This window comes from Eretmochelys imbricata, chromosome 1 (genome assembly GCF_965152235.1).
Source record: "Eretmochelys imbricata isolate rEreImb1 chromosome 1, rEreImb1.hap1, whole genome shotgun sequence".
Lineage (NCBI taxonomy): Eukaryota > Metazoa > Chordata > Testudines > Cheloniidae > Eretmochelys > Eretmochelys imbricata.
This window is the reverse complement of record NC_135572.1, coordinates 52174832-52188081: the sequence shown is the minus strand read 5'-3', so window position 1 is coordinate 52188081 and position 13250 is coordinate 52174832. Positions and strand designations below refer to the sequence as shown.

Genomic DNA, 13250 nt, shown 5'->3' with positions numbered 1-13250 from the left:
CAATGCTGAAGGCCAATTCAGTCAGGGTGGATGTGGTCTACCCCCAATAATTAATGAGGAGGTGTCAATACCAAGAGAGGGAAAATTGCTTTTCTAGTGAGCCAGCCACTCCCAGTCCCTATTCAAACCCAAACTGATGGTGTTAAGTTTGCAAATGAATTGTAGCTCTGCAGTTTCTCTTTGAAGTCTGTTTCTGAAGTTTTTTTGTTGAAGAATGACTACTTTTAAATCTGTTATTGAATGTTTAGGGAGATTGGCTCACTACAAAAGCAATTTGAAATTTAAACAGTGTAACGCTGTTGCAAAAAAAGTGAACATCATTCTGGGATGTGTTAGCAGTAGTGTTGTAAGCAAGACACAAGAAGTACTTCTTCCGCTCTACTCTGTGATGATTAGGCGTCAACTGGAATATTGTGTCCGGTTCTGGGTACCACATTTCACGAAGGATGTGGACAAATTTGAGAGAATCCAGAGAAGAGCAACAAAAATGATTAAAGGTCTAGAACATGACCTGTGAGTGAAGATTGAAAAAAATGGGTTTATTTAGGCCAGAAAAGAGAAGCCTGAGAGGGGCTATCATAACCTTTTTCAAGTACGTAAAGGTTGTTACAAGGAGGAGGGAGAAAAATTGTTCTTCTTAACCTCTGATGATAGGACAAGAAGCAATGGGTTTAAATTGCAGCAAGGGAGGTTTAGTTTGGATATTAGGAAAAACTTCCTAACTGTCTGGGTGGTTAAGCACTGGAATAAATTGCTTGGAAGGTTATAGAATCTCCATCACTGGAGATTTTTAAGAGCAGGTTAGACAAACACCTGTCAAGAATAGTCTAGATAATACTTAGTACTGTCATGAGTGCAGGAGACTGGACGAGTTGACCTCTCAAGGTCCCTCCTAGTCCTATGATTCTATGATTCAAAGGGGCTAGAAACAGATGTTATTTACAAGAGCTGCTGACAGAATTATATTAAAAACATAATAAGGAAATTATGGAGGAAGGATGGTTTTGTGGTTAATGCACTGGACTCAGGATATCTGAGTTAGATTCTCAGTTCTACAACAGACCTCCTTGTGTGGCACAGAGCAAGTCACTTACACTCTGTGTCTCAGTTTTCCAGCTATATCATGATAACACTTCAATAGCTCACAGGGGCCCCTCAGTCTCTTCTGTTGGAGCTGGTGTACTTTGTATATATAATTTAATATTTATTGAATCATAGAGAGACTGAATGACTCTAGAGCCTGGTGGTTAGGGAACCCACCTGGGAAAGGGGACACGCAGGTTCCATTCCTTGCTCCAGTTAATATTTAATTATTATACAAAGAAAGTAGAACGATTTCAACAGAAAAGATTGAGATCTACTCCAGAATATCTTCCTATAGCCTAGTGGTTAGGGCAATCACTTAGAAGGTGGAAGATCTGGGTTCTAGTCTCTGACTCACATCTAGCAGAACTGGGATTTGATCCTGGGATTCCTGGATAAGTGCTCTAATCACTGATCTATTGGGCAAAAGGGGTTCACAGCAGAAGCGCCATATTTCCTTCTTTCTTCTCCAGTGGTTTTGTGAATCTATTCCCCTCGCCCCATCTCGTCCCCCCAAAAATGAAAAATAAAAAATTGTGGCGCCAAAATTATTTGGTGAATTATTTGGCATTTTTTGGCAAATAGATTATTGGTGTGAAAAAATTCACCCAGTTCCAGTCAGAGTAAATGAACAGGTGAGGTGTTAAACCTGGTTTTGGATACATGAGTTCCTTCAGCTCTCTGGCCTGAGGAACATATTAGGGAGGACCATCTCAAGCATGAAAATGAAAACTAAGTCAAGCGGTGTGTCAACTGTAACACTGGAGTACAAAGTGATGTTGATATGCTTGGTGGAGTTAGTTTTATTCACAATTAGAGCTCATTGGTGTGGGACACATGAGAAAGTTTTCCTATGGTGAGATTCATGAGCAATTTATATGCTGTGCTGCTGGAGAAACAACAGTAACTGGTGTTCGGTACATTTTTTGTACATCATACAGAAAGCTGCATCTTTTTACATTTCAAATCACTCCTGTTACCAATATATAGAAAACAGGAAGATGGAAGTGGGATTGCCACTATTACTGTTTAATTAGTGACAACTGCCAGAAAAACTCTTCTTTTACTAATAAAGAATGGATATCTATAGAAGTTATTTCTCATTTTAAATACCTAATCTGATATTATAATTCAGTACAAAGAACTAAAAGAGAAAAGACGCTGTAATCTAATCATACCACAATCCAGGTGACAACCGTACTAGGCAGAATACTGTTGTTATTCTGCTGTCTAGTTGCTGTTGCTGAGAATGACAAAGTAGCGAAATTACATTTTCCCATTATTATTTCCAGACACACTCTGGCAATGGTTTGTTGACTCTAATAAAGCTTCAGACAAAGCTGTCAGCAGAGGAAATGGCAGAAGCAGAGCAAGGAACTACCTTCACAACAATAAATGAATCTAAAGCCTCAGTGATAGGTTGTGCGTTTTCTGATAAAATTTAATGTGAGTGTTTCAGAATCTATCATAAAACTGCAGCTGAATTCCAGAGGGATAAATATATTCTATCAAGTCACGGTACTCAAGATTTTGACAAACATAAACATATTACGAGGGATTAAAAAAGAGTTAGAACCTTACCGGCTATAGTATTGAGGAACATCAAGTATTCAAAGTTAGAAATCTCCCGTCGCTGCCAGCGCTGAGTCATGTTGGAGGACTTATAAAGCTGTCTGGGAGTGGCCAGAGATATTCTCCTGGGAATTAAATGTAAAGAATGTTTATTTTAAGAGACTTGTTAAATTTTAAAATACAGAGCAAACGTATTGGTGTGATTTACTTGACGGTGTCTCAAAGCCTTTTTATTTTGTTTAATGAAGTCAACAAAACACTACCACTCTTATTTGAACAAAGAAATATTTCTTATACAGAAATCTCTCTATATTTTATTTTAGCAGTGCTATAGCACTGCTAAAAATGCTAAATCCTCTGTGCCTTGGTTTTCCAGTTTTAAAATAGGATAACACTATTTCCATACATCACAGGGTTGTTTTGAGGATAAATACATTAAGGGGAATGAAAGATGGCTTTGAGTGCAATATATTCCAGAATCACAGATGGAGGATATTTACACACCAATGAAGTTAGTGAATCCCCTCCCTGCAGCCTGCCTCCCCTGCTTTCAACTCCAACAAGCTCCAACACCAGAGACTTTACCTTATATTTACTGTAATGAGGGCAGGGTTTGTTGAGGAAAGAAAAGAGGGTGGTGTGGAAAAAGGCAGGAATTATTCCCTTTAGCTGTTGGCGTTAACTGTATTCAAAATTAAGAGTGGCGTTTGCTTGCAAATCCTGAGAACTGAACTTCAGGGCAGGCATTTATTATTTATTTATTAATAATCAATTAATAATAATAATAAACTTTTATGCTGTGGTAGCATCCACAGTCCAATGAAGGATCAGGGTCCTATTATACAACACATTGTACAAACAGAGTTAGACACAGTCACTGTCCCAAACAGAGTTACCAAAGTACACATTTTAGCTCCAATACACAGCCATAATAACCCCATATTTATGGACTTCCAGACTTTATTACTGAGATTCCTATCTAGTAATGAAGCTACACCTCATAAAGCTCTGTTGGTATGTCTATAGTCGGAACTCTGGTGTGGTTCCCACCTCCAGAAGAAATATGCTCGCACTCATTGCCAAAAACTGTAGTGTAGCCATGGTAGCAAAGGCAGCTACCCAAGTACATACTCACGGTGTCTGGACAGGTTTGTACTCAGAGCCGCTACTCCCTCCTGCTGCTGCTTGTGCTACTACAGCTACACTATCTTGAGTGCACTAGCTCAATGTGCGCTAATACGTATATGTCTCTTCAAGCTGCGAATCGCACCCCCAGCACCTAGTGGAGACATACTCTAAACATTATAAAACATAGCAGCCCATCATCTTAGCAACACATACAGGTTGCTAAGTCTATAATCTCCGTCCCTCCATAGGAATAATGCTAGCAGTCTAAGAGATCGCGTTGAGCTCCATGAGCATGAACGCCCACAACAGCTACATTTCAATGGAAAAATATAACTGTTGACTAAAAAGGGGAGATTTGAGTCTGCAGGAAACAGAACTTTCACAGCAGCTTGACCAAGTCTCTGGAATTTATTCCTACAAAAGAGTGCCTGTGTACCTCACCACTTTCAAAATTAATTCAGTACTCCTTTCTTTGACTTAATTTGTCCTGAATAAGTTCTTTACATACACATATACACACTCTCTTTCACACAGAAACAAATACATCCAATAAACTAAGCAAGCTATGTCCCCTACAAGCTAGAAAGGAAGAATGAGATTGTTATTTCTATTCTTAAATACTTTGGAAATGCTCAGATATTACAGTTCTAAGGCCCATATTAATACCCACATATATAAAAATATTGTGTACATATATCTATGAGTGAAAAATATAATTATGTATTTACAGATCTCTAAAATGAAGATATTGCTATTTGAAAAAGATACCTTTTAGAAATACAGTATGATCACATTTATGATAGACCGTATTCTGGTACTGACCTCAACCTTAGCTATATTAGCCCCTGGCTTTATGGGTGTTTGTATAAATTTATACTTAGGGACTTTTATATTACAATTTGTGACATCTAGGCCCTTTTGGACACAGTTTGGTATATGGATTCTTGACTCAAACACTAATATCTCTGCTGTTGTAAAGAGTCCTGCTCAGAGATTTCTCAGTCCGTAGATGGCTGAAATAATAGTCCATAATGGCTCCAAAGGAACCAGTCAGATCTAAAGATGTTAATTTAGCTGACGTGTATTCAGGCTTATGTGTATGCTGCCCTTTTAAAGAAACAAAAGACAAAAAATTTAATGCTGCAAAGTCACCAGAACATCTATTATTTGAGTTTCTGTGGCTGAGGTTTCAGATCCACCTTTCTGCCAAATAGCGTTAAATCCCTGCTTTCTAGTTTCTACTGTGTGCCTTATTCTTGTCCAATCCACAATTTTCCCAATCACATTTTATTAGTGAAAAATAACATAAAACATTATAGTAACTGCAACTTTTATTATAAGTAAAATAAACAATATGCAATTAAAATGGGAGGATCTGAAAAGTTTGACCAACTATGAATAAATATATATAAATTTTATTTAATTATTTGTGGCCTACATTTTCAACAGTGACTAGTGATCTGATGTTTCACAAATTCTGGATGCCCACCTTAAGACACTTTTAAGTGGCTGATTTTCAGAAGATGGTTGCTCAGCACTTTCTGAATATCCGGCCCCTTTAAAAGTGTCTAGTTGGGCAAAAACATTAGTCATTATTGAAAATGTGAGCCATATATTTGCACACACAGATGTTTACATACCTGCATATAGAGTGGGACTCAATTTACAGATCAGAGAATGAACATTTGTATGCTTAATTTGAACACACAGTTACCTTGACTTGTGGATATAAATTACCAGTGATTTGCGAAAAATAGTGATGCTTACTACCTGCACACTTATTTGAAAACCTTAGCATCCATCTCTCTTCAACAGCTGCTGAACTGTTGCCAGTTTTTATATTCTTATTTCTCTACAAAATCTAGGGAATCCAATGGTACAATACATCTGACAAATATGCAGCATACAACGCTCAGATTAATTTACAAGAGATTTCCATTATGTTGTATGTCCCCCCCCCCCACAGCCTTCTGAAACAATGTGAAGAACTGACTAAGCATATTAGTAACTTATATAAATTATACATAGATTAACAATTAGTTTGTAAAGTGTAAGCTCTTCCCCTAAGACACTGTGTGTACTATCAGATACAAAAAATACATTCATTAATTAAAATAAATAAATAAAATACTACTACTAATAATAAATAAAGATCAGTACAATCTACTAATTTATTTTAACTTGACCCAAAGTCTCCAAGGGATTCTCACAAATCTACAAAATGTCCATGAGTGCTACATTTTGCATTTGAATATCTGATTTAACTTAAACACATAGGAAAGCAAATGTACCCAGAAAGCTCCCTACTGACTATATATCTAAGGAATTTCAAAGAGTGTAAGTTATTTCAGCAGCGGCTGAAATAAATTATGCACAATAAATTGGTTCCATACCTACTTGTTTCAGGTAGCACAGGAAGAATCTACTGCTGTATGTTTTGCTAAATCCTCCCATCTTTGATCAAACTACACCTCTTTTCGGAAATGCTACCACAAATGTGGAGATGTTCATATGGATCTGCTATCCTGGCTTTTTGGAAGATAGTAAATTCCCATCAGATCAATACCTTATTGTGCAGATTGCAGGCAGACCGCTGATATACAGTAAGATATTCCAACTTGTAGAGCGGTACAGTGTTCTAGATAGATTTACTAAATATCCTTATGACACTTTGTAGGAAAAAAGTTACTACATAAGTGTGGAAGAAGCTCTTTTATTACATTCATTTTCCATTTAATTATCCCCAAAGCTGTCTGATACAAAATCTCCATTAGTACCTCACTAAAAAGACAACACCTGGGAAGAAAAGGCTTGGAAATGTCACAGGCTCTTTCTGACTGAGGAATAGTCAATGTTCACTCTTAATCAAAGCCGTAAAAGGCTCTTTATGCTAAAATGACATCCAATTTGATTTTCTCCACCTCTCCTTTCACCAAGAGCAATGTCTACAACTAGCTTGACTGAGGTTTGGAAATCCGTAACTAAGTCACTGATACAGAACAAGGGGCAGTACTGAGCTGACAGTGAATTGAGTCACCATGCCAGCTGAAAGAGATGTTGTTCTTCATCAAGTGACTTCATCATTTGTATTTTCCCCCCTAATAACTTGAGGTATTGTTTTATATTATGGACGATGGCCCGCACAATTTCAACTTAAGGTGCAAGGACATCTTTAACAGTGAAGCACAATAAAGCATCTTTTACCAATTCACTTTGATTTTTGCACTCTTACAAATTAAAAATCACTAAATCAAGTATTTTAATTCTGAATTAAGGTATGCAGGGATTCATCCATTTTTTCCACAAACAACTTCAATCTGTCAAAAGAAAGGTCCTCAACTGTATTTTGGACTTCCCTTAGAAAACTAGAGAGCTGAAGCCAGGAGGCCCTCCTCATGACTATCACCAAGGTCATAGAATCAGCAGATATATCAGCGGCACCCAGAGAGAGGCCTGGAGAGATGTTCTTGTGAGCAGTTGACCCTCTACGACAGGGGTGGCCAACCTGAGCCTGAGAAGGAGCCAGAGTTTACCAATGAACATTGCTAAAGAGCCACAGTAGTATGTCAGCAGTCCCCCATCCACTACCCCGTCCATCCCCCAGCGCCTCCTGCCCACCGGCAATCCCACCAATCAGCGCCTACGGGTTCCTCCCCATGCCTCCCGCCCACCGCGATCAGCTGTTTTTCAGTGCGCAGGAGGCTCTGGTGGTGAGGGGGGAGGAGTGAGGGCATGGCAGGCTTGGGGGAAGGGGCAGAGTGGTGGCAGGACCTGGGCCTGAGCAGGGGGTTGAGCAGTGAGCACACTGGAAAGTTAGTATCTGTAGCTTCAGCCTCAGAGTCAGTGCCTATGCCAGGAGCCACATATTAACCTCTGAAGAGCCATATGCGGCTCCGGAGCCACAGGTTGGCCACCCCTGCTCTACGATGACCCCCTGGAACTGCTCCTGCTGGTCTGTTGGAAGATGCTCAATATATGCATTCGACTTTGAATAGTCTGTATGGCTGTATTTCACTACTAGGGCTTGATAATTGGCAATCTTTAATGGTTACATAGCCAGTGAAAATGACTTACACCCAAACAAATCAAGATGCTTTAAGTCTCTATTGTATGGAGTCGATTTAGCATCATGCTCTCTGCCATGTTCATTCTCAGCATCAACCACAAATTCAGAGTTCTTGGAGAGGCCATAATATTTTTTATCTGCCTTCTTACAGGTGGGTGGTACTGTACCCGGGCTATGTCAAATTATTTTTGCAGGGTCTATCAATTCCTCGTGAATAGGTAGTGCGATGCGGGCAGATGATGAAGTGTACAGAATGTCAAGTAATTTATACTGCGACGTCCTCCAGTGGAATTTGTAAAGAATCCGCTATCTTTTTAATGAGGTCCTGGAACTGTTTATAATCATCAGATAAGGACAGTGGAGCAGGCATGACAGCTTCATCTGAGAAGGGGGAAGAGATATTAGTTGCAGAGGTATTCTCTTTGTCCAATCTCATTTCCTGCTCCTCAAAGGTCTCCTCTTGTGGATTAGGAACCCTAGAGAGGGAGGCAGGTGAGGACTGTCTGCTCTTCTCCTGGTGAGAAACATTAGGGGCCCTTGAGAAAAGCTGTCCAATGGTCCTAGTACTGCCACTGATCAAGCGTGGAGGCACCCAAAGGTGGCCATATCAGCCAGGTGGAGCATGACTCTCACAAGGATCACCCAACTCCTTAGAGGTCTCAGGATAGAGAGTTCAATGATAATGGAAGGGAGAGTGCTGGACAGAAATGTGGGAGACTGAGGAAAAGTCCCCATTGTCTTCCTCATTAACATCACTTAGTAGAGGTGGAGAAATCATAAAGAAAGGCAGAAACTCAGTTGGTACTGGGAAAATCTTCAGAGATTAAGAGGTGGGTCAATACTGAGAGTGGGTCGGTACCGAATGAGAGATTCAGGTGTTTCTATTACTGCCAAGTCCTGAGGAAATTGAAACTCTTGAGGTACTGGAACAGTGGATGGTACTAATGAGACAAGCTGGGCAGAGGTAACGGTGGCAGATGGTGCTGATGGTACCAAAGGTCTCATGCACTATGATGAATAATCAGTAGGTGTCAGTCTGGTCTTTTGCAGAGCCAAAGGGCTGCATACTGAGGTCCTAGTAGAGACTTTTGGTACTGATTTAGAAGAGCTGGTCTTCTTCTCTGCACCAGTCCAATCACCTGATAATACTGATTTTTCAGAGCCAGAACCTTTAGAATTCTAGGCTTGCTGGTGGTCACAGTAGCTGAGGAACCTGCAGCCTCGTGGGTACCAAGTCGGAGATCAGTAGGTGCCAAAGCAAGACTGCTTTCTGGAGTCCTTTTGAGAGGATTCCAGGGATTTCCTCTTTGATGCTCTAAAGGAGTGTTGCACCAAGGAGGTAGAAGCAGTCGACCTGTTTGGAAATCATTATACCAGGGGAGTACCCTGGCTGGGGTCAGAGGCTGATCAAAGCAAACTCTCCATCATAAGGAGATGTAGTTTTAGTTCCCAGTTCTTTCTAGCCCTCAACTTTAATTGCAGACAGAAATTACACTTTTGGGGAATATGTGACACCCCAAGGCAGTGAACTCACTGGGAGTGTCCGTCACTGATTGGGATAGTCTCTCAGCATGAAAGGCAACATTTAAACCAGGAGAACGGTGGACTTTAAATTTAAAGGGTTTAATTTCTCCTGAGGGGGAGAAACAAAGAAAATGGATGGAGGACAATGGTCCTTATCCTAAAAGTATAAGTAAAATCTTTTATTTAAAGTTTTTTTAAATTATAAAATTACTTCTGCTAACTAACACAAAGGAAACTTGAAGAACTAACACTAACTATTAAGAATGATAGAAAATTACAGTTAAGGTAAGCTCAACTCAAAGGCTGCTGAAGCTCCGTCTCAGGCTGAGACAGTTGAGAAGGAACTGAGAATGGTTCGCCCACACAACTCTACATAATCTTGGTGGAGGGCACAAGGCTGCGGGGGCTCCATGCATGGGCCAAACAGACACTGCTACTTAAAATCTCTGATCTGACACACATGGGGCACAAGTGGACCTAGAGTGGAACACCCATAGGGACACTACTCAAAGAAGAAGGAAGAACTTCTTCACACAATGCACAGTCAACCTGTGGAACTCACTGCCAGGGGATATTGTGAAGAAGTTACTCACCTTGTGCCGTAACAATGGTTCTTCAAGATGTGTGTCCCTGTGGCTGCTCCACTGTAGGTGTATCTTTGTTGGGCACGGGGTGCAGATACAACTACAGTGGAGCACGAATAGGGACACTACTTGAAGAAGAATACCAAAAGTATAACTGGGTTCTAAATAGAATTAGATAAGGAGGATAGGTCCATGAATAGCTATTCATCAAGATGGTCTGGGATGCAATTCTATACTCTGGGAGAAATAACAGGATCCAAAATTTTAAAAAGTGACTTCTCTTTTATCCTCAATTAACAGGTGCCCAACTTGAGACACTTTAATGGAACCAGATTTTCCAAGGTGGGTGCTCAATACTTTCTCAAAATCAGGCCCCAATAAGGTGTTTCAAGCTGGGCACCCAGAAATTCAGGCACCTGAAATCACTAGTCACTTTTGTCCTAGTCATAGTTAGGAATGTGTGAGGAAGGAAGAGTATTCATCTTGTTCATTCCTATGGCTGTTGGGATTTTTGTTTTTAATTATCTTATTAACACTATAATCCCTGCTCTGGAGGTGAGGACCTTAATGACTGGGCTATTGGCTGTTCTGGAATGGGCTCTATTTCACTTCAGCCACTGGAAAAGGCAAAAAATCCAAGCAAAACTGTTTGGCAAAATCAAAATATGCCTGACCTCAGTTCATGTCTTTAGTTTTAATACTCAAAGCAGCATGTCAATCTTTGCAAAAATGTCACCTCAAAAACAAACAAGCACACTGTTCTTTCAGTGTTTAAATAACAAACAATTTCAATCAGCTGTATTCTGTTTGCTCATTGGAGTGTGCTCGTTTGCTAAAATGGTAAAAATAATTGCTGATTTAAAATACTTTTACATAATGCTGGTTTTCTATAACAGCATAACACATAATTAAGTTAAAAATATTGTTGCTCAAGAGATCCTGAAGTGATGGGAATTCCAGACCCCGTGCAGGAGTGATATTTTAATATTCACAAATATCAACCATTCTGAGTTTGCAAGCATATAAACACAATACGGCATGAAATATTTTAATGACAATTACCTTGCTTGTGGCAAACCATAGCTGGTCCCCACTCCAACACGAGGTAAGCTGTACACAACCTTTTTTACTGTTGCTTGGTCAGGAAAATTAAACATAACCGAAGCTGTGGTAAGAAGAAAAAACATGACTTAAAACACCACAAAAGTACAGAACTCTGTTTCTCTACCAGATAATTCACAATATATTTTCAAAAGGCTTCTCAGAATTTATTTGGAAAGATAATCCAGCTAACACATTTATCTTCCTGTGAACCAAGGGTCTTTAAAACTTTCAGTATCATCAAGGTTGGAGAATGGGTGCTTCTGAAAATGTTCTGTGTTCTGAGTAATACAGTGTTAAGCTAATTATCTTATTTTGCATTAATGTGTATCCCCATCTTGCAGGAAATATAGATTGTGTGTTGCAGGGGAAGGGTGGTATGTCACACATTCAAGTCTATCGTTAGGTTGTAGAGCCTTCCAATGGGTTGTATGGAATTTAGTCCAGTGACTAGTGCAGTCAAAACCTGCCAGATCAGGGACTGGCTGAATACCTCCCCTCTTCAGCTGAAGGAAAGAACTTACATCACTGCTCCCACATACTGACTAGACTTTCAACTCTTTTACTATTTTTGAATTATTCATGAACAGAACTACAAATATTTCAAATTAATTCATTATTCAAAATTATTCACTTTTTTCAACAAATAAATTCTAGCTCAGAAGATCTTTCATTAACAGTTCATTGTGAATAGTCAACATTTGTGCTGTTATTGATTAGCTTTGTTAACTAAATAGGCAACTTGGACAAATAACAGTACAAATTTCAAACTGTATTTTGAAATATAAAATTTGAAAATTTCACTTGGTTAATTAAGCTATTAAAAAATCACTTTTGGCATATATCAGCCACTCAGGCTTAAACCCTCCCTCCCATTGTTGTTGTTGAGTATGTGCGGTAGTAAAGCTATTTCACTAGAATATTTTCAGAAAATGAAAGCAAAGAGTATGAGGACATAGCAGAAGCAAATCTGTTTAAAGTTCTGGACAATAATGCATGTGTGACAGAGTGCATGGAGTGAACAGATGAGCCTGCACTCTGATCACTCAGCTGTTAATTAGGTGCCCCTCCAGAGGAAGCTGACTGGGGTAATCAGACTGGCAGGTTGGGTGGGATAAACATTCAATTAGCCATCAGCCCAAGTCTCATAAAGAGGTACAGGAAGGAAGTGCCAGGGGAGGGGGAAAGACAGAAAGGAACAGAGCTAGTTAAGCTCAGTCACATAAAAGCTTCAGAAAAGGGACACCTCTGTTCTCCCCAAGTCCTGAGGAGAGGGCCAAAAGCACTGCATATATTGTAAACAGATTGTTGTATGGGGACTAAAGTGATATTGGTGGAGGGAACTTGAAATAAAAGGTCACTGACTGCACACCTCATGCAGTCTGTGCAGTTTCTGCTGGGAAATAGATAGGAGAGGATCCGTGCCCTGTGACAGCATGGAAAATAGTAGCAGCATTTACCAACTTCAGTGTGTGGTCTTTATTCATCAAACTTGCTGTCAGAGTGCCAAATTAAAATCCATATTAATGGCCTATTGGCAAATATTTTCTATATCAGATGTAGTGAATAAATACAAGTGTGAGGGATTACTGAAGGAAAATAGCATTTTTCAAAACAAATGACAAAGTTTTAATTTGGGGATGAATGGACACCATCCATAAAAACTACAAGCAGATACCTTATACCAAATGAATGAACAACATAAAGACATACTTCTATTTGCCATAAACACTTCCAAAGCAGTGTTCTGGAGAAGATAACGTCTTGAAAAAACAGCTCGAATCTCGCTGAACATCCATTTTCCATGAAGGCCTTCTGTGTAGGCAAGAACCTAAAATAAATAAGGGAAAACAGACACTTATTAGAAGATGTTTTGACAGTACCACAAGTTTTATGCTTCAACAAAGTCAGGGTAAGCTTATCTTGTTGAACTTTATGGCACTCAAAAACATTAAGTTCAAAGGTGGACTGAAATGTTTTTAAAAGATAAAGCCTGGTTATAGTCAGAGATGTGGCTGTAAACATGGCACCTTCATAATGTGTATATATGCTTCTCATGTGTCATATCAACTTATTTTACTTAAAAAAATTAAAGTAAAGATTAAAGATTAAAAAAAAGTCCTGCAGTCAAGCACAGGGGAGTGAATAAAGGTCACTTGCAGATAAGCAAGCTATAGTCTATTTTGCCACAT

At 39.4% G+C, this 13250-nt stretch overlaps 1 protein-coding gene across 5 annotated transcripts in view; it reads right to left on the bottom strand.

Moving 5' to 3' along the window:
- Nucleotides 1-13250, bottom strand: part of NBEA (neurobeachin) — an 843583-nt gene that overhangs the window by 135078 nt on the left and 695255 nt on the right. For all 5 annotated transcript variants that reach the window (XM_077806446.1, XM_077806437.1, XM_077806454.1 and 2 more), the window contains 3 exons: nucleotides 12772-12889; nucleotides 11020-11122; nucleotides 2665-2780 (listed from right to left, as the gene is read on the bottom strand). In XM_077806446.1, coding sequence (XP_077662572.1) covers nucleotides 2665-2780; nucleotides 11020-11122; nucleotides 12772-12889 — 337 coding nt within the window. The remainder of the gene's footprint in view (nucleotides 1-2664; nucleotides 2781-11019; nucleotides 11123-12771; nucleotides 12890-13250) is intronic.